The sequence below is a fragment of the Trichomycterus rosablanca genome, chromosome 20 (assembly GCF_030014385.1).
Source record: "Trichomycterus rosablanca isolate fTriRos1 chromosome 20, fTriRos1.hap1, whole genome shotgun sequence".
NCBI lineage: Eukaryota > Metazoa > Chordata > Actinopteri > Siluriformes > Trichomycteridae > Trichomycterus > Trichomycterus rosablanca.
The window spans coordinates 682,501-701,271 of record NC_086007.1 but is presented as its reverse complement, the minus strand read 5'-3'; the positions used below and the strand labels follow the sequence as shown (position 1 = coordinate 701,271).

General features: G+C 45.5%; 2 protein-coding genes across 7 annotated transcripts in view; both read left to right on the top strand.

Annotated features, from left to right (window-relative positions):
* Positions 1–472: 472 nt before the first annotated feature.
* Positions 473–10,753, top strand: nceh1a (neutral cholesterol ester hydrolase 1a). 6 transcript variants are annotated; one of them, XM_063017007.1, is made up of 8 exons: positions 473–589; positions 865–968; positions 1,766–1,879; positions 4,644–4,930; positions 7,431–7,659; positions 7,765–7,834; positions 8,642–8,813; positions 9,908–10,753. In XM_063017007.1, exons 4-8 carry the CDS (start codon positions 4,799–4,801, stop codon positions 10,580–10,582), a joined length of 1,278 nt encoding a protein of 425 aa, XP_062873077.1. In that variant the 5' UTR covers positions 473–589; positions 865–968; positions 1,766–1,879; positions 4,644–4,798; the 3' UTR covers positions 10,583–10,753. The 6 variants fall into 6 exon arrangements, with proteins under 6 accessions (XP_062873077.1, XP_062873081.1, XP_062873079.1 ...); XM_063017011.1 differs by having other exon boundaries at positions 1,762–1,879; positions 4,697–4,930; XM_063017009.1 differs by having other exon boundaries at positions 1,762–1,879; positions 4,694–4,930.
* A 2,091-nt stretch (positions 10,754–12,844) lies between these two features.
* The window catches only part of pccb (propionyl-CoA carboxylase subunit beta), a 12,206-nt gene continuing 6,279 nt past the window's right edge, over positions 12,845–18,771 (top strand). The window contains exons 1-8 of the mRNA XM_063017064.1: positions 12,845–13,118; positions 15,012–15,131; positions 15,299–15,367; positions 15,451–15,621; positions 15,955–16,065; positions 16,184–16,292; positions 16,588–16,708; positions 17,496–17,577. Coding sequence (XP_062873134.1) covers positions 12,894–13,118; positions 15,012–15,131; positions 15,299–15,367; positions 15,451–15,621; positions 15,955–16,065; positions 16,184–16,292; positions 16,588–16,708; positions 17,496–17,577 — 1,008 coding nt within the window. The 5' untranslated portion in view covers positions 12,845–12,893. The remainder of the gene's footprint in view (positions 13,119–15,011; positions 15,132–15,298; positions 15,368–15,450; positions 15,622–15,954; positions 16,066–16,183; positions 16,293–16,587; positions 16,709–17,495; positions 17,578–18,771) is intronic.

The following is an 18,771-nucleotide window of genomic DNA, read 5'->3' as shown; positions in this document are numbered from 1 at the left end:
AAAAGGAGGAACATCAGACCCCAAACAGGAGGAACATCAGACCCCAATAAGGAGAACATCAGACCCCAAAAAAGAAAGAACATCAGACCCCAAATAGAAGGAACATCAGCCAGATTTCGATCTCATTAAATGAGTAATGTGTGTGTACTGTAATCAGGGGTGATATTTGATGTGGTTTCTGTTGGGGAGCTGACTGTTAAAGGCTTGTACTGAAACACACCACATGGCCAAAATTATGTAGACAGCTCTTCTAATTACTAAACTCGGTGTCTGATTTCAGCCATGAAATGGAACCTGGATTGAAATGAGAGCTTCTTTTCAAACATCTTTACAAATGCTCTTGACTGAATGTGCACAAAATTGTATGGATACACCCCAAAGGGGGCAGTGGGGGGCATGGGGAGGGGTGTGAGGACTCCATATAGATGCCCCTGGTTTTGGAACAGTGGTCAAGGGTCAACATATTTCTGGACAGGTTTAGGACCTGGTGAAGGTTGACACAGAGGCAGATAACAACTGTGGATGTATAAGCAGGATTAAAGTTCATGGTACGAGTGGGATCAGTGGAGGTGGTGCAGTGGAGGAGCAGGTGGGTGCAGGGTTCGAACCTAATAACCTAATAATCTAATAATCATGTGGGTTCTGATTTATACATGCTAATACATGCTAATACCTGCACACTAATCAACTTAATGTGTTTCAGGCGCATTTTAAGATTTAACACAGTCAGAACATTTATATTCAGTAAAGCTCAATAATATTTGACACATCGAGATGAAAATGAAGTTTTTATTTTAATTTTTACTTTAATTAAACCGATTTATTTATAGACGAACTGATTTTTCCTCGTCTGTGTAATAACAGAGTGTTTCTGAAGCAACAGCGCCCCCTGCTGAGGAGGCTTTACTACTACAGTCTAAATAACAGCGTCCTTGAAGACCTTGAATCAATCCTCGCTTCGTCAGTTTGTAAGGAGTTTTTGCATGTTCTCCTCTTGCATGCGTTTCCCCCTAGGTTCCCTGTATCCTCCCATTTTATATATTTTTTTAAATGTGCAATACTGCAGTTCATTTTACAACTGTCAACTGACTATATACAATACAATGCAAGCGATTCAGTATTAGGTGTCTTACTCAGGGGCCACTTGGGGCACCTTGGCAGTGGTGGGATTTGATCTCACAACATTTCAAAGAGATGTGAAGTTACCGAATGCTTAACTTCGTCTTCAAGAGCCTCTGAAATGCTGGAGTTAAAGTCCATGACTGTCAGCACAACTTGATCTTCTTTAGTCATCGAGTGGTTGCTTAAGGTTTATGATTTGAGATTCGTATTTTGCATTTTATGTATATTTAAAAGAAGAATACAGCACTAACATTGCCTCTAGTTGGTCCCCACTGTACATTAGGAAGAAATGTAAGCAAACAAGCTGCTCCAGCAGGTCAAAAACACAAAATTCAAGCCAAACTTGGTCATTTACTCATCACATTCAGAAAACACTCACATCTGCATTTACTAATCACATTAAAACATTATACTGTAGATCAATGTCAAGAGTCATAACTATTGTTTTGAAATTATAATAAAGCCCTGGTGTATTTGGAGATATAAATATGAGTAGCATTAGGGATGAATAATGAAAGATACACAGAGAACAGAGGACACACCTTAAAGTTTTTACATTCCTGTGAGTAAAACAGTGTGTGACTGAGTAAACAGGTCAGGTCAGAACATCAGGATTTATGAAGCTTCACTGTTTTACAGACAGAACTGAAGCTTTTTACTAGACGAAGCACTTCCAGTGGCAGAGAGGGCTGTGATAAGGACTACAGGAACAGCGACTCCTACCATTGTGTACTCCAGATACACTCTGAGTTTAAAGGTATGTAATAAAAGTGACCAGTAGTTCAGTAAGCGTCCACTAGGCGGCGCACATCTCTCTGTTTACATGAGTGAGAGGCTTCGCTTTGTCGGTGTTCTGTAGTTTGTTCTACCATATGGACGTGTATTCCTGTAGTAAGTTTTTATCAATCTATTCTCAATAAAACTAGACTAAATGCAGCACATCTGGATCGATCTGTATCTTATTATATACTAAATGCAGCACATCTGGATCGATCTGTATCTTATTATATACTACAGGCAGCACATCTCGATAGATCTGTGTATTATTATATACTACAGGCAGCACATCTGGATACAGGCAGCACATTTGGATAGATCTGTATATTATTATATTATACAGGCAGCACATCTGGATAGATCTGTGTATTATTATATACTACAGGCAGCACATCTGGATAGATCTGTATATTATTATATACTACAGGCAGCACATCTGGATAGATCTGTATATTATTATATTATACAGGCAGCACATCTGGATAGATCTGTATATTATTATATTATACAGGCAGCACATCTGGATAGATCTGTATATTATTATATACTACAGGCAGCACATCTGGATACAGGCAGCACATCTGGATAGATCTGTATATTATTATATACTACAGGCAGCACATCTGTATAGATCTGTATCTTATTATATACAACAGGCAGCACATCTCGATACAGGCAGCACATCTGGATAGATCTGTATATTATTATATTATACAGGCAGCACATCTGGATAGATCTGTGTATTATTATATACTACAGGCAGCACATCTCGATACAGGCAGCACATTTGGATAGATCTGTATATTATTATATTATACAGGCAGCACATCTGGATAGATCTGTGTATTATTATATACTACAGGCAGCACATCTGGATAGATCTGTATATTATTATATACTACAGGCAGCACATCTGGATAGATCTGTATATTATTATATTATACAGGCAGCACATCTGGATAGATCTGTATATTATTATATTATACAGGCAGCACATCTGGATAGATCTGTATATTATTATATACTACAGGCAGCACATCTGGATACAGGCAGCACATCTGGATAGATCTGTATATTATTATATACTACAGGCAGCACATCTGTATAGATCTGTATCTTATTATATACAACAGGCAGCACATCTCGATACAGGCAGCACATCTGGATAGATCTGTGTATTATTATATACTACAGGCAGCACATCTGGATAGATCTGTATATTATTATATTATACAGGCAGCACATCTGTATAGATCTGTATCTTATTATATACTACAGGCAGCACATCTGGATAGATCTGTATATTATTATATACTACAGGCAGCACATCTGTATAGATCTGTATCTTATTATATACTACAGGCAGCACATCTGGATAGATCTGTATATTATTATATACTACAGGCAGCACATCTGTATAGATCTGTATCTTATTATATACTACAGGCAGCACATCTGGATAGATCTGTATATTATTATATACTACAGGCAGCACATCTGTATAGATCTGTATCTTATTATATACAACAGGCAGCACATCTCGATACAGGCAGCACATCTGGATAGATCTGTGTATTATTATATACTACAGGCAGCACATCTGGATAGATCTGTATATTATTATATTATACAGGCAGCACATCTGGATAGATCTGTATATTATTATATTATACAGGCAGCACATCTGGATAGATCTGTATATTATTATATACTACAGGCAGCACATCTGGATAGATCTGTATATTATTATATTATACAGGCAGCACATCTGGATAGATCTGTATATTATTATATTATACAGGCAGCACATCTGGATAGATCTGTATATTATTATATTATACAGGCAGCACATCTGGATAGATCTGTATCTTATTATATACTACAGGCAGCACATCTGGATAGATCTGTATATTATTATATACTACAGGCAGCACATCTGTATAGATCTGTATCTTATTATATACTACAGGCAGCACATCTGGATAGATCTGTATATTATTATATTATACAGGCAGCACATCTGGATAGATCTGTGTATTTAGTGTATTTACATTCTTTGAGGTGTTTTCTATCCACAGACCCCCAAGAAAAGGTGCTTAGAAACAGTGACACCTACTGTCCAGTCGAGGTGCTTTCACAGGTGGTGGAGGAATACAGAGAGTGTAGCGGGTTCCTCCACACATGCTAAAGCTCTCTGTTAGAATCCATGACCGAGGAGGCGTGTGCTGGTCTTCTAATGACTGAAATTACTGTTTCAGCCTCAACAGTCACTAACAGGTTAGGGTTAGGGTTATAAACAGTTTAGGGAAGGCCCTTTCCTGTTCCAGCATGAGCGAGCTCTATAAAGGAGTCCTGACCTCAGCCCCATTTAAGAGCTCTGGGATGAATCGGAACATCAACTGTGAAATCGGTCAGCACCCAGCTGTACAAATGCTGCCATATTTTGACTGAACGGGCACAAATTCCCACACAAATTCCCTAGATCACAAGCGACCCTCATTTTGTCTGTGATTTGTTTACGCGACCCAGGCAACACAAACGATGCATCTCTGTACAATCTGGTCCCACTGTGGCTTACAAGATGTAATTTAAAGCCTCCACAAGAAACCCTGACATAGAGGTCGCTCTATATAACGAGACGTCTGACAAGCTCACAGTCGGGTGTCCAAATACTTTTGTCTGTATAGTGTATGATTGGTAGTGTGGTTTATTAGGATGAATCCACGACTCTGGATGTTTTACAGGAACCGTATCGTTTGGAAACACAACTACGATGTCAAAATGTATTTCCCAGCAGTCCTCGGTGCTGTGATCTGATTGGCCGGTCGGATTCACCTCTGGCAGATAAACCCCGGCTGGGACGCGACTCAGATTCACTCGATGCTGAAATCTCAGGACGATGAAGCTGCTGTGTGGAGTAACTCTGGTTCTGGCCGTGGCGTATTACATCTACATCCCGTTACCCGCGGGCGTCGGCGAGCCCTGGAAGCTCATGCTGGTGGGGGCCACGTTTCGTACCGTCACTAATCTGGTGAGAGAAACACTTCGTTAATACGGTAATTAAAGGAAACGAGGGAGGGGAGGATGGGGCGGGTTAAGATACAGGACTGGTGATTGGAAGGTTGCCAGATTGGCACTCTTGGACCCTTGAGCAGAACTAGCAGATGTATGTAGACGCTTCGTCCAATTATGAGTTCAGGTGTTTCAGCCACGCCCACTGCTGACGAGCGTAAACAATTAATGACACGCCTCTACCTTTATGGCAGCGGTCTGAACCCGGGTCGTTTTCCATTCTAGCATTACTGGTCTGACTGGTTTGAGGAGTGGAGGAACCTGGAATGACCCACACAGGGCTTTGATCTCAACCCCATGGAACACCTGAACGCTGAATGGGCACAAATCCCCACAAACACACTGTAAAGTGTTGTGGAAAGAGGGGGGGGGGGGGGGGGGGGTAACTGCATGTTCATTCTCATGGTGTTGGAATGGGTCCGAATACTTTCGGGCATGCAGTGTAGGATTTCGGACTGGTGGGACGAACGGAGGGACCTCGACCCGTCAGGTGGACACTAATTCAGGACAGGTGGAAACTGTAGGAGACGTTGGAGGACACTTGGGGCGACAGGGACACATGGTATTTAGGACAGGTCAGAGGATGCATGATGACCAGAACTGGACAGGTGAGAAGATGGGACAGGTAGTAAACGTGCAGAAGTAAGTGGACGCCTGATCATGAGCTTATTGGACATCCAGCCTTGTGATCAGCATTCCAATTCATCCCAAAGGTGTTTAACAGAAGTTTCTCCACACCAAACTCATCACGTATTTATTGTTTAATTTTAGAGTTAATCTGAGCGAAGTCCACAGAGAAGCGACACGTTTTCATTGTTCCAGAACTTTTGACCTGAACATAATGTCCAGTGAGACCTAACGTTCTGACCCTGAGCTTACTTAGCGCTGAACACCAGGCTGGACGTGGACGGCGTGTTCGGCATCTGGATCAAACTGACCTTCTGGGTCAAAGGGACACGAGCGACACAGAACTGCAGGAATTCGGTTATGAAACTGGTGGTAAAGTTCACGGCTTAGTGGTCACCACCGCCGCCGCTCGCTCTGACACTGAGACTCGGTGGAGCGAGTCTGAACGTCTGAGAAAGAATTAAACATCAGATCGAAACGCTGAACGAGAACATAGACACAGATTTATTTTTATTAATGACTTAAGAGCAAAAACCAGAACTTTAAATAAAAGAGAGCTTTAAATAATTCCACAAACGCTTTTGAACTTTTAATCCAAAGAGAGATTTAAAAAACACAGAAAAAACAATAAAATAAATACTAAACAAATTTTAAGTTACAATAACAACCTTACAAGTGACGACCATAAAAATAGCAATGAAATAAAAAATAGCTAACTAATAAATAAATAAATAAATAAATAAATAATACCTAAATATAAAAAAATAGTATTAATAAATAATAAAAATTATAATAAAAATAATAATAAAAAAATGGTAATAATAATAATAAAAATAATAACAAAAAATAAAAATGGTAATAATAATAATAATAATAAAAATTGTAACAATAATAATAATAATAAAAATTGTAATAATAATACTAATAATATTTAAAAACAATAAACCAATAAATAAATATAGGGGCGACACGGTGGCTCGGTGGGTAGCACTGTCGCCTCACAGCAAGAAGGTCCTGGGTTCGATCACCAGGCGGGGCAGTCCGGGTCCTTTCTGTGAGGAATTTGCATGTTCTCCCTGTGACTGCGTGGGTTTCCTCCGGGAGCTCCAGTTTCCTCCCAGTCCAGGTTAATTGGAGACACTGAATTGCCCTATAGATGAATAAGTGTGTGTGTGTATATGTGAGTGTGTGTGTGTCTGCCCTGTGATGGACTGGCGCCCCGTCCAGGGTGTTACTGTGTGCCTTGTGCCCATTGAAAAGCTGGGTTAGGCTCCAGCACCCCCCGCGACCCTGACTGGATAAGCGGTTAAGTAAGCGAGTAATTAAATATAAATAAATAGAGGCGTTGCCACCGGTCGGCTTGGCGCTATCGAGCGGGCATAACTGGCAGTGCCTGCAGCAGATACTAATTGGCCACCATGTCTAGGGCGGGATGACCGGACTATGTGGGCGGGGTCTTCAAACACTGATCAAGGACACTGATTACCAGCCTGAACTGCTTGCACATGGCAGGTTGGGAACACGGATTCAGGCTGTTTACGCCAAATTCTGATGCTTTCGGGTTCAGGGAACCTGTGCCCACTATTATTATAATAGTCTTCCTCAAGCTTTCAAGGTCACCAATCAAAATGTTTTGTGTTTTGAACAGTTTTATCACCGTTTTCTGTCGGGTCTGATAAACGAGGGCTTGCTCCAGCCAGGGTTCCAGTCTCAGAGGTGCTATTGGCCGGTCGGGCGTCTGCATGTCCTCCCTGTCAGGGGCCCAGGGGCCCATCGGAATGACGAGGGCCCGGTTGTGTATGACCGTGTGTTTGCTGTGTGTGTTCTCTCAGGCAGACGTCACACACTCCGTGGGTCTCACCCATCACATTCACACCATTAACCTCGTCATCTCCAGCTTCGAGTGGATGGTGCCGCCCGACTACGAGGAGGTTCGAACCCTGGACACCGAGTTCAGCGGCGTGCATGTGCGAGTGTACCAGCCTGAAGCGACGCAGAGTGGGTCACTGAGGAGGGGCGTGGTGTTCATCCACGGGGGCGGATGGGCCCTCGGGACACCCAGTAAGTGTTACACAGATGGTTCCAGTCAGTCAGGCAGGACTGGTTCTGATGTACTGGTTCTGATTTACTGGTTCTGATGTACTGGTGTTGTTGTGTGTTGTACAGAGTTGGGTTCTTATGATCTGCTGTGCAAGAAAATGGCGGCCAAACTGGACGCAGTGGTGGTGACAGTCGAGTAAGTGTGTGTGTGTGTGTTACTCATGTCAGTGTTTGTGTCACAGTGTGTGTTTGTATGTGTTAGTGTTTGTGTGTATTTGTGTGCTAACTGAGTGTGTGTCATATGTCAGTGTGTTTGTGTATGTTAGCGTGTGTTAGTATGTGTGTGTGTGTGTGAGTGTGTTTGTGTGTCAGTGTGTGTGTGCTAGTGGAGTGTGTGTGTTTGTGTCTGTGTGTCTGTCAGTGTGTGTTTGTGTGTGTGAGTGTATTTGTGTGTATGTTAGTGTGTGTCAGTGTGTGTCAGTGTGAGTGTGTGCCAGTGTGAGTTTGTGTGTGTCCATGTGCTAGCTGAGTGTGTGTCAGTGTCTGTTAGTGTGTGTTTGTGTGTGTCAGTGTTTGTGTGTGTGTGTCAGTGTGTGTTTGTGCATGTGCTAGCTGAGTGTGTGTGTGTGTCAGTGTTTGTGTGTCGGTGTTTGTCAGTGTGTGTTTGTGTGAGTATGTTAGTGAGTGTGTCAGTGTGTGTTTGTGTGTGGGTTAGTCTGTGAGTGTGTGTGTGAGAGTGTTTGTGTGTGTTAGTGTATGTCAGTGTGTGCTAGCTGAGTGTGTATCAGTGTGTATCAGTGTGTGTCAGTGTATGTGTGAGTGTGTGTGTGTGTGTGCATTAGTGTGTGAGTGTGATAGTGTGTGTGTCAGTGTGTGCTAGCTGAGTGTGTGTGTCAGTGTATTTGTATGTGTATGTTAGCCGTGTGTGTGTTAGTGTGTGTGTGTGTGTGTGTGTGTGTGTGTGTGTGTGTGTTAAATGAGTGTGTGTGTTTTCTCTCCACAGTTACCGTATGGCCCCTGACGTACGTTTTCCGGTTCAGTATGAGGAGTGTGTACGAGCGTCTCGTTACTTCCTGCAGCGTGAGGTGTTGGCGCAGTTTTCGGTGGACCCCGGGCGCGTCGCTGTCTGTGGCGACAGTGCAGGAGGGAACCTCGCCGCCGCCGTGGCACAGCGGGTAAATTCTCCATCCCAAACCGCACACCTCGTTCCCTATTTAGTGCTCATGTGAACGTCTTCTAACGTCCCAGTCTGGGATATATCCAATTCCCCTGTGCACACTGGCGACCCCTGCTGCCAACTCTTTACACCAACCAGCAGCTCATTTGGATGAACAAGCTCTGCCCTCTGTGTTCTGTATTCCTTCACTACTCATGCCATTACCTAGACCGAACAGTAGGAGTCGCTGTTGCAGTGGTAACACGCTGAATCTGAAGGAAGGTTCCTCATGGTGAATGTGGTTACTGCTGAGATCTGGGGATCCGGGGTTCGAATTCCAGCAGTGCTGTTGGCCGGGTGGGCGTCTGCACAGACACGATCGGCCAGTGTCCAAGGGAGGATGTCAGTGCGCTCTCAGTGCAGGTCCCAAGCTCGGAAAGAAGAAATAGAAGAGTTGCACCAGGAAGGGTCTTTCAGCGGTCAGCTAGCACATCTTCGTTTCACAGTTATGGAGCTGAACACTGTACATTTCCTCCCAGTTTAGTCGTAGCCAGTTCCTCTTCCTCTGCTGGAGACCCACGATGGTGTACGAGGAGGGTATATTCTCCTGACACGCCCTCCCTCCCTCCCTCCGACCCCTTCTTATTTGCCCGTACTTCGGTGGATCGGCGCGTGAGATCGGTCTCACACACGGAGAGTCACTTGCTGATCTCCACGTTCCTCCACTTCTGTACAGGCGCCTCGGCCCACTAACCAGGGTCCTTACACAGAGCCGAAGACCCCACCCACTTTATAATCCTGTCTTTTCCCACCCAGCAGACTAGTGGTTGATTCTGTTTGCTGCAGGCACTAGGGGGCGCCCAGCCGGCCGGTAGCAGAGCTCAGATCTGAACTCGGAGAGTCCAGAATCCCAGCGCTGGTGTGCTCGCTGTTCTATTTATCCCGTCTACTGGTTTACCTATTTGAGTTGAGTTTTTAGGGCGTGTCTGTATGAGGGAATGAGCTCGGTACTTCTGGAATAAGCTCCAGATCCTGTGATCAAAGATAAAGTGGCTCAGGAAGGCAAATTAATAAATAAATTGATGCATGAATCCTTGTACTCTCGTCCTGCAGATTAACCAGGACCGTACCGGTGGCGTGATGGACGACACGACTGATAAGAATAACATCAGCGGCCTGAAGAACGACAGCGGTGTGAAGTTTAAGCTGCAGGTCCTGATCTACCCCGTCCTCCAGGCTTTGGACTTCAACACCGCATCCTACCAGCAGAACCAGGGCATCCCGATCCTCTACCGCCCCCTGATGGCCCATTACTGGCTCGAGTACCTGGGTGCCGATCCAGACCTGATCCACACCGTCCTCCTGAACAACCACACGGCGCTGGACCAGACCCGCGTGGAGCCGCACCGAGCCAAGCTGGACTGGACCGTGATGATCCCGGAGCGCGTGCGCAAACACTACCGGCGGGTGTTCCCCGGCACCGGCTCGCCCTCCGTCCTGGAGAAGGTTCCGGCGCTGCTGGATGTGCGTGCTGCTCCGCTGCTGGCCGAACAGAAAGCGTTGAGGGCGCTGCCGCGGGCGTATATCATGACCTGCGAGCACGACGTGCTCAGGGACGACGGGATGATGTACGCGCGGAGGTTAGAGCTCGCCGGCGTTTCCGTCACGCACCGGCACTACGAGGACGGCTTCCACGGCTGCATCAGCTTCGCCTTCTGGCCGGCGTACTTCTCGGTGGGAATCCGAGCCATAGACGACTACATCGCGTGGCTCCACGCAAACCTGTAGATCAACCGGCGTCCACATACTTCTGCACCTGATTCCGCTCAGCATTCCAGGTTCTGTTGGAGCACCATAAACACAAAGCACTGTGACCTTCAACAAACCCGTTTCAGGTTCACGGCTCCACACGTAACCTAAATAAGTCAAAATATTAAAATATTAAAACATTTCAAACAATTCTTGGTCAGTTATTTTAACCGCAGGGCGAATTATGCAAGTGTTTATGCAAGTGTTTAGTGCCACCTGTCTGTGAGGCGTGGAATTGCATGTTCTACTTCTGCTTGATTCTGCAGAGGTAGACTCCTTGATTTCATGAAGTATTGGGGTCTTTGAATCATTAAAGTCAAAGGGTGAAAACCCAAGGCTGTTTATTAATTCATTTATTTTTTCTTGGATGGGGGTGCTGCACCTCACTTTGTCTTTATGCAAAAATAATAATTCAATTTGGTCCCAAACTGATTTTTTATAAAACATCAGATTCATCATGTGGTTCCTTACATTTAGTAATAAATCAGAAGAGCTGAACGACACGCTGGTGTTCAATTCCTGAGCTGCACCCTGATCATTCAGCTGATGAAAAGTATAAAAGCTTCGAATGTTTGTTTAGTGTGTGTGTGTGTGTGTGTGTGTGTGTGTGTGTGTGTGTGTGTATGTGTGTGTGAGAGGTTGATATGAAAGTGTTGAGTAGATATGTAGAAACAGATGAGTGTGTTAATCACCAAGACACACACAGAGCAGATGCTGTTTTACATACACACATACACATGTACATCCTGCGACCCTGACCAGGGTAAAGCGACGGTAAAAATATATAAATAAAACAAAAAATATGAAATGTTGTGCTGCCCTCTGGTGGTTCACACAAGCATTACAACTAACACCGAAACGCTTAAACTCTCCCTGACGCCCCAGTGTACAAATAAACCCACACTCGTATAATCACACCTTTATACAGATTACACATCAAACAGAATTTATTTACATGTGATAAGAACTCTGTTGGTTGCTCCATATTGATTTGTCCACCATGTTTGTAGTTTTCTGTGAGGAGAGTCGTGCCGCACTGAATGCTGGGATTGATCTTCAGCGTTGAGGAGGCGTCGGACGCTCCCTCGTCATTCAGTCAGATCATCACTCAGGATTAAGGCGCCTCAGTAGGAGCATTTCAAGGGAGCTAAGGATTTAGACACGCCCTCTTCTCGGGAGTGTAGGATGACGTGAAATGCGTCTGTGTAGAGAGAGAGCTAGGGTTTCACACAGACCCATTATCTGACCTTTCCACTGTGGTGGGGTAGCATGAGCTAGCATAGAAAGATAAATATGGGTGGGACTAAGCCGGATGGGGTCTCTCTCTCATGACTGGTGCAAGTACGACCTCTGCTGGCTGATTGATGGTGCCTGCACAGAGACGGGAAGAGAGTGCTCTCAGGGTGTGCCTCTCCGTACACAACGCTGAGCTGCACTGCACTCGTCAAAGTGTAGGTGATAAGACGCATACGGCTGCTGCCCACGTGTCGCAGGGGGCGTGGGTTAGCTTCGTTCTCCTCGATCAGAGCGGGGATCGGCATTCGTGGAGAGGAAGCGTGACGCAATCGGGCAATTGGACGCGCTAAAAAAAAAATTTTCACTAAAAAAATAATGACTTGATGAATAAGGGCAGTGATAGCTCAGTGGTTAAGGTACTGGACTAGTAATCAAAAGGTTGCCGGTTCAAGCCTCACCACCACCAAGTTGCCACTGTTGGGCCCCTGAGCAAGGCCCTTAACCCTCAATTGCTCAAAAATTGTGTTCAGTCATAACTGTAATGCCGTAAATGTAAATGAATAATAAAACGTACACGGCATTGCCAAAGTGCTCCACTTTGTGCAACTTATTGTTCATTAAACACAAGGACAAAAGTGCAAAAGCAGTCAGTCGGTCATCAGAATGACAGTGTCCAGGTATTTGGTCAGACGTGTGGCAACCGTACTGGATTATTGCGCATGCGTCAAGATCTCTGGCCGTACTTGTTACGCAAGAATGTGAGCGTCAGCCAGCCAATCACAGCGGACCTCATTTGCATATCGCAGTGTTAAACGCACAGAAATCGAACGCTACATTTCGTTATATCACTATTAAACAAACGGGCAGTTAAATTTGCAGTAAAATGCACATAGAAGCCATTTCTGATAAGAAATACATAAACACGTCAGGTAAAGAGCAAAACACTCGAACAAACTCAGTAAAATCGCCCTGCGTCTTTAAGAGCCGGCCCCGCGCATGCGCAGACGCGAGCGCCCGGTAAGGACACAGGTCGGTCGGTGACAGGGGGGTGAAAATGGCGGCGTTAACCCTGATCCGGAGCAGCAGCGCCATCCTAACCGGACTGAAATGCTCTCTCAGGACTCTCTCCCCGGTTCCTCAGGCCTCCTCTGCAGCTCTGTTACAGAAGACTCTCTGGAGAGGAGCTGGAAGTGTTTCTGTTCAGGAGAGGATCGAGAATAAACGCAGAGCGGCTCTGAGAGGTGGAGGAGGGAGCAGGATCGAATCCCAGCACAAACGGGTGTGAAAACTTATTCACAACACTCACAACCCTGAGGAAGAAGTGTATACAGCCCTGGATAAAGCACTAATCTGTTCGGTTTTAAAGTGTACACCACGTTACTGCAGAATGAGTTTATATCAGTGGGACCTGTGGAGTGTGCAAAAGTTTTAACACCCCACCAGATCCTTCTAGATCTGAGATCTGTTTGGATCTTCTTGCTGATTTTTCAGTATTTAAATCAGGGTTCTGTGATGGCCAGCACAGGAATTCACCTTGTGCTTCTTAAAGCAGGTCATGGTGGGTTTAGAGTTTCTGTCTCAGTGTCTCATTTTCTGCTTCAGTTCCATGACTGACTGTGTGACATTTGCTTCTAGAATATCTAGAGTTTATTTTTCCATTTATCTGTGCTGTGTTTCCTGTGACCTGAGCCACACAAGTCCAAACCAGGATGGTTCCAGTAGCGGTACCTTGAAACTGGACCCCAGTCGGTTCTGGGAGGGGTGTTGAGTTTTAAAGACGTTGAGTTTCGAGGTATTTTTTCCCGTAAGGACGTTTGAAGAACCTGTTAATGCGTCCATGGTCCCGTGCAGCTGCAGATATTTTAGTCTCATGTAAAATAATGAGGTTGTTTTTGACACTTAAACACTGAAAATAACACAAATATAATATAAACACACTGAAATACAATTACTAACAGTTACACATCAATAAAAAGACAATAAAAGCTGCACTTTAGTTTTACTTCTTTATTGTTTCCTGATGCTTCTTAATGCTGGAGATGCTCGATGTTGGAGTACCGTATTCCCTTCAGCACCGACGCTGTGCCGTTATTTCCTATGAAGTGTGACGGCGGTGCACAAAACTCATCGTGACTTATTGTAGTAAAACAGCGAGTGAGGAATGTGATTAGTGGAGGAACTTATGAGCAGTAATAATGAAGAGAAGTTTAGTGCTCCTGTCTCCTTCTTTTACTACATTAAACCACGTTAAGCTTTATTCTGAACCAGAAGCGTTTTAGACTCTGGGAGAAGCTGATTCTGATTCTCACCGTTTCTCAGAATCTGGAGCTGTAACACAAGTTTAAAAGTGAAACAGGGAGGAGAATCCAGATAAACACAGATACACGTGGAGCTGTAACCCTGGATCTGAACCTTATTCCACACTGATGCAGATTCAGATCAGATTCACACGCTGATGAGGGTTTACTGATCAAGCCGAGCGCTCAACAAAGCGACAGTCGCACAAACGTTGAGTTTAAGGTGCAAAGTTTTAAAGATTTTGAATGTAGGGGAAGTTGAGTTACAAGCTACCTCTGTACGAACAGTCAGTATTCAGTCGTTTACATTTATGGCATTTCAGCAGACGCTTTTATCCAAAACGATTTACAGTTGTGACCGAGTACAGTCTGATCAGTTTAGGGTTCAATGGCCCAACAGTGGGAACAGGGCAGTGAGGGGCCTTGAACCGGCAATCTTCTGATTGCTAATCCATTATCTTAACCAGAAACAAAGATACAGTTCTCTATAAGACTTGCCTTGACTTACTTGCGTTACCAAATTGGGGCTGGATGATATAGAGACCGAGTTAGGTAGACGAGATTAAGATGGTCTGAGCATGTGCAGATGAGGGATGAGAGTTCTATGAGGAAAAGACGGAGGTGGGGGGGACATGCTGGTGGTTGGTGTGCCAGAGGACGATGTTCAGGATGGCACGATGGACAATTCTTGACCTGTGGTTGTGAGACTTTACAACAGGGCTCTGTCCAAACTAAAAGCTGCATTAAAAAGAGCATTTTTTAATTGAATGTACCCAGTGGTGCCCAGACTGTGTCAAAACATTAGGACCACCCAGAGTTTTTGCAGCGTTCTTGAGCTTTTATAGGAATTCTTCACCTCCGCTCTCTTCGTTTAGGGGAAGCTGACGGCTCGAGAGCGGATCGCTCTGCTGTTGGATCCCGACTCCTTCGTTGAGTACGACATGTTTGTGGAACATCGCTGCGCTGATTTCGGGATGGAGGCCGATCACAACAAGGTTACTGTGCTGCTTTGTTTTTATTATTTTTTTATCATGTACACATATCACCCAGGCTGGCTAGCACATGCTTCCTCCAGCACATGTTAGGGGTGGTGGGTCCACTGTAATGAGCTTCCGTTCCATCATCACATCACGTGTGTGTGTGTGTGTGTGTGTGTGTTCAGTACCCAGGTGACAGTGTAGTAACAGGACAGGGGCGAATCAACGGCCGGCTCGTGTACGTGTTCAGCCAGGTGAGTATCACATGACCTTACTGCACTCTTACCTGGTCTCATGTGACAGGACGTGATGTCATCACACCGCTTTTTGGTTTCAGGACTTTACCGTGTTCGGGGGGAGTTTATCCGGAGCCCACGCCCAGAAGATCTGCAAGGTGATGGACCAGGCGATGATGGTCGGAGCTCCTGTGATCGGTCTGAACGACTCCGGTGGAGCCAGAATCCAGGAGGGCGTGGACTCTCTGGCAGGATACGCCGACATATTCCTGGTACGCTGAAATTACAGACACGTGGACTAGACGAGGGCACAGAGTAGTGATTTATCACAACATGTTCTTTTTAAAATAAACTGATAACAACAAAATGTGGGTAACAGGAATGAACATTTAGTCACAGGATACATGGGTGTGGCTGAATCACCTGAACAGACCAGTTACTGTCTGGACACGTGGTTGTCCAATGTTCAGTGTGTCCAGGTAGCACCAGACCCCCTACAACACTGATGCAGGTATTGGTGATTGACCTGTGTGTGTGTGTGTGTGTGTGTGTGTGTGTGTGTGTGTGTGTGTGTGTGTGTGTGTGTGTGTGTGTGTGTGTCTCAGAGGAACGTGATGGCGTCGGGTGTGGTTCCTCAGATCTCCCTCATCATGGGTCCGTGTGCAGGCGGAGCCGTGTACTCGCCCGCCCTCACCGACTTCACCTTCATGGTCAAGGTGAGTCAAGAACACGACGAGTCTGTGTGAAAACCTGGTGACCCTCCCCACTTCCTACCTGATCCCTGATGCAGTCAGGGGAATCGGACATGTCTAAGTGGTTTGCGTGTTCTTCCAGGACACGTCGTATCTGTTCATCACGGGACCGGACGTGGTTAAATCGGTCACTAACGAGGACGTGACGCAGGAGGAGCTCGGGGGAGCCAAGACGCACACGGCGGTCTCGGGTAAGGGGAAAAGTAGCGGTATAGGAGCGGCACTGTTCTCTACATGATCGGGTGTGATAGCTTAGTTTATTGTTAGCTCTCGGGTTTGAATCCCCGCTGAGCTCCAGTCCTGGCCGGGCGTCTCCGAGGCCCTCTGCTGGCCATTTACACAGGTGGTGGATACTTTGCGTAGAGCATAGCGGGACTCTCCGTATGTAATACAGCTCTCTGTGAGAGTCCACCTCTGGCAGGGGAAAAGAATTCACTCCTGTATGATATTTCGTTAGCATGATGGCGGTTCCTTCTCTCTCTGTAGGCGTGGCTCACCGGGCGTTTGAGAACGACATCGATGCGCTGCTGAACCTCAGAGGGTTTTTTAACTTCCTTCCTCTGAGCAATCAGGATCAATCACCCATCTCCGAGTGCCACGACCCCAGGTAACATCTACACCTGCACATGACCAGAGCAGGCCAGGCCACTAGGTGGCAGTGTTGCATGTTGCATTGAGCAGCCGTGGTGAGCGTAGAGAGTAGTAGCGCCTCAGTGTAGCGGCGCTCGGGTGGCGCAGCGGTAAAACACGCCCGCTGAGATCTCGATGCTCCTGAGTTCAAATCTACCGGGTGCCTATACAGACATAATCAGAGGTGTCTGAGGGTGAGGGCGATAGTTACTGCTGCAGTTGTGACCTCTGCTGGCTGGTGGAGGCGCTGCACTCTGATCCCTGTGTGACCAGCCACGTACAGGTGAAAAGAAGCGGTCGGCTACTGCATACGTGTCTGAGGGGGCGTGTTTTGGGTAGAGAGATGCAGACCCATAGTAAATTCTTCATGTTTTAGCTCTACTTTATCCTGGTCAGGGTTGCAGTGGGTCCAGGTTTCCTGGAATCACCCCCTCCCACCGTATAATCTTGTCTGTTGTATGTAGACGCCCGGACGATTCGAACCCTATAGGCACTTTAAGAACATTTCAGAACTACTCCAGCAGTAGCCTAGTGGTTAGGGTACTGGACTAGTAATCAGAAGGTCGCTGGTTCAAGCCCCACCACTGCCAGGTTGCTCCTGTTGGCCCTTGAGCAAGGCCCTTAACCCTCACTTGCTCAGATTGTGTACTGTAACTGTACTGTAAGTCGCTTTGGATAACAGCGTCTGCTAAATACTGTAAATGTAAATATTGAGGGTGTAACGACGTTGTCCTGTCCCCCTGCCCCCCCCCTGCCCTCCACAGTGACCGTCTGGTTCCTGGACTCGACACCCTGGTTCCTTTTGAGAGCACCAAGGCTTACGACATGCTGGACATCATCCACGCTGTAGGTGTTTCTCATGTACACACACTTCATGTTTACACAACACACACACACACACACACACACACACCGACACGTGCTGCGATTCTTCACCCCTCCCATAACGTGTAGCATCTATACTGTATACAAGTGATTCACTTCTGAATCACTTCCAAATAATTCCTCAATATGACTCCTAACAAGTGACTCTTTGCTTTGTAGATTTTTCAGCTCATATGAATCATTTTTGGGATTTTCGGAGGTATAAGGATGCCTTGTAATATCTCCAAACCGGTCTTGGGTGCCTGGTCATGAGTTTTTTGGACGTCCTGTTTAAAAAACGAGGAATTAATTTAAAATATGATAAAAAATGCATTTCTAATGTCTGGCACTGATGCTGGTCATTTCATAACCAGCATTTTAACTCATAATCCTGCTGGGACTTCCAATTGCAGCCAGGATTAAAGAATTTTCTGGAAGCAAAATGTCTCCAGACCATAATACTACCACCCACCATGCTTTACAGTAGATACAATCTGACTGTTAGAGCCAAATAAGGCCAAACACTGCTCTAGAGGGCTCGTTCATCATCCATCTAATCACAAACGAACCTCAGTCCAGCGTTAGGGTCCGGGTTTCGGAGCAGTGTGCCAACCTGCCTTTAAGCTCATGTTCATGCAAAGCTTGCTTGGCTGTGGACAGTGACACCTGAATTCCGGCAGCCTCTTGTTTGTACAGCATTCCTGTTTTTGTTTTTTTTGTTTTTTGTTGGGTGTCGGATTACATGGACCTTCCAGACCTGTTTGCTTTCAGAGTAAGATGACAGTTCTTTGTTTTATGGGCACAGAGAAGTCTCACTAGTGAGCAACACACCATTCAATCGTTTAAGCTGCTGTGTGTGTGTGTGATTAAACGTAGCACCTGCGCTACTGTAAGTTTACCACTAGAGGGCTCTAATGCGCTAATATTCTTATATAATAAAAAAAGGTGCATCCCCAAACTGCTTGCTACCACCTGGGGTATTTGTGGTCAAGGATGTACATTCCTGAGGAGAGCAATTCCTGAGGGGGGCGCCAGAGGTGCTACCAAAAGTACTATTGTTAAAAAATACCAAAACTGGCCTGTAGATGGCGACCTACAGTCATTAATGTAAATATAATAATAATATAGATATAATAACACAGATATATGATGTTCGTGTGAGGGTACAACACTTGA

Bases quoted from the DNA above. Each gene is read 5' to 3' on its own strand.
- nceh1a (XM_063017008.1), top strand. From the start codon at position 4,799: ATGAAGCTGCTGTGTGGAGTAACTCTGGTTCTGGCCGTGGCGTATTAC. The intron at 4,931-7,430 runs GTGAGAGAAACA...GTGTTCTCTCAG, and splicing joins TTCGTACCGTCACTAATCTG to GCAGACGTCACACACTCCGT. The intron at 7,660-7,764 runs GTAAGTGTTACA...TGTGTTGTACAG, and splicing joins ATGGGCCCTCGGGACACCCA to AGTTGGGTTCTTATGATCTG.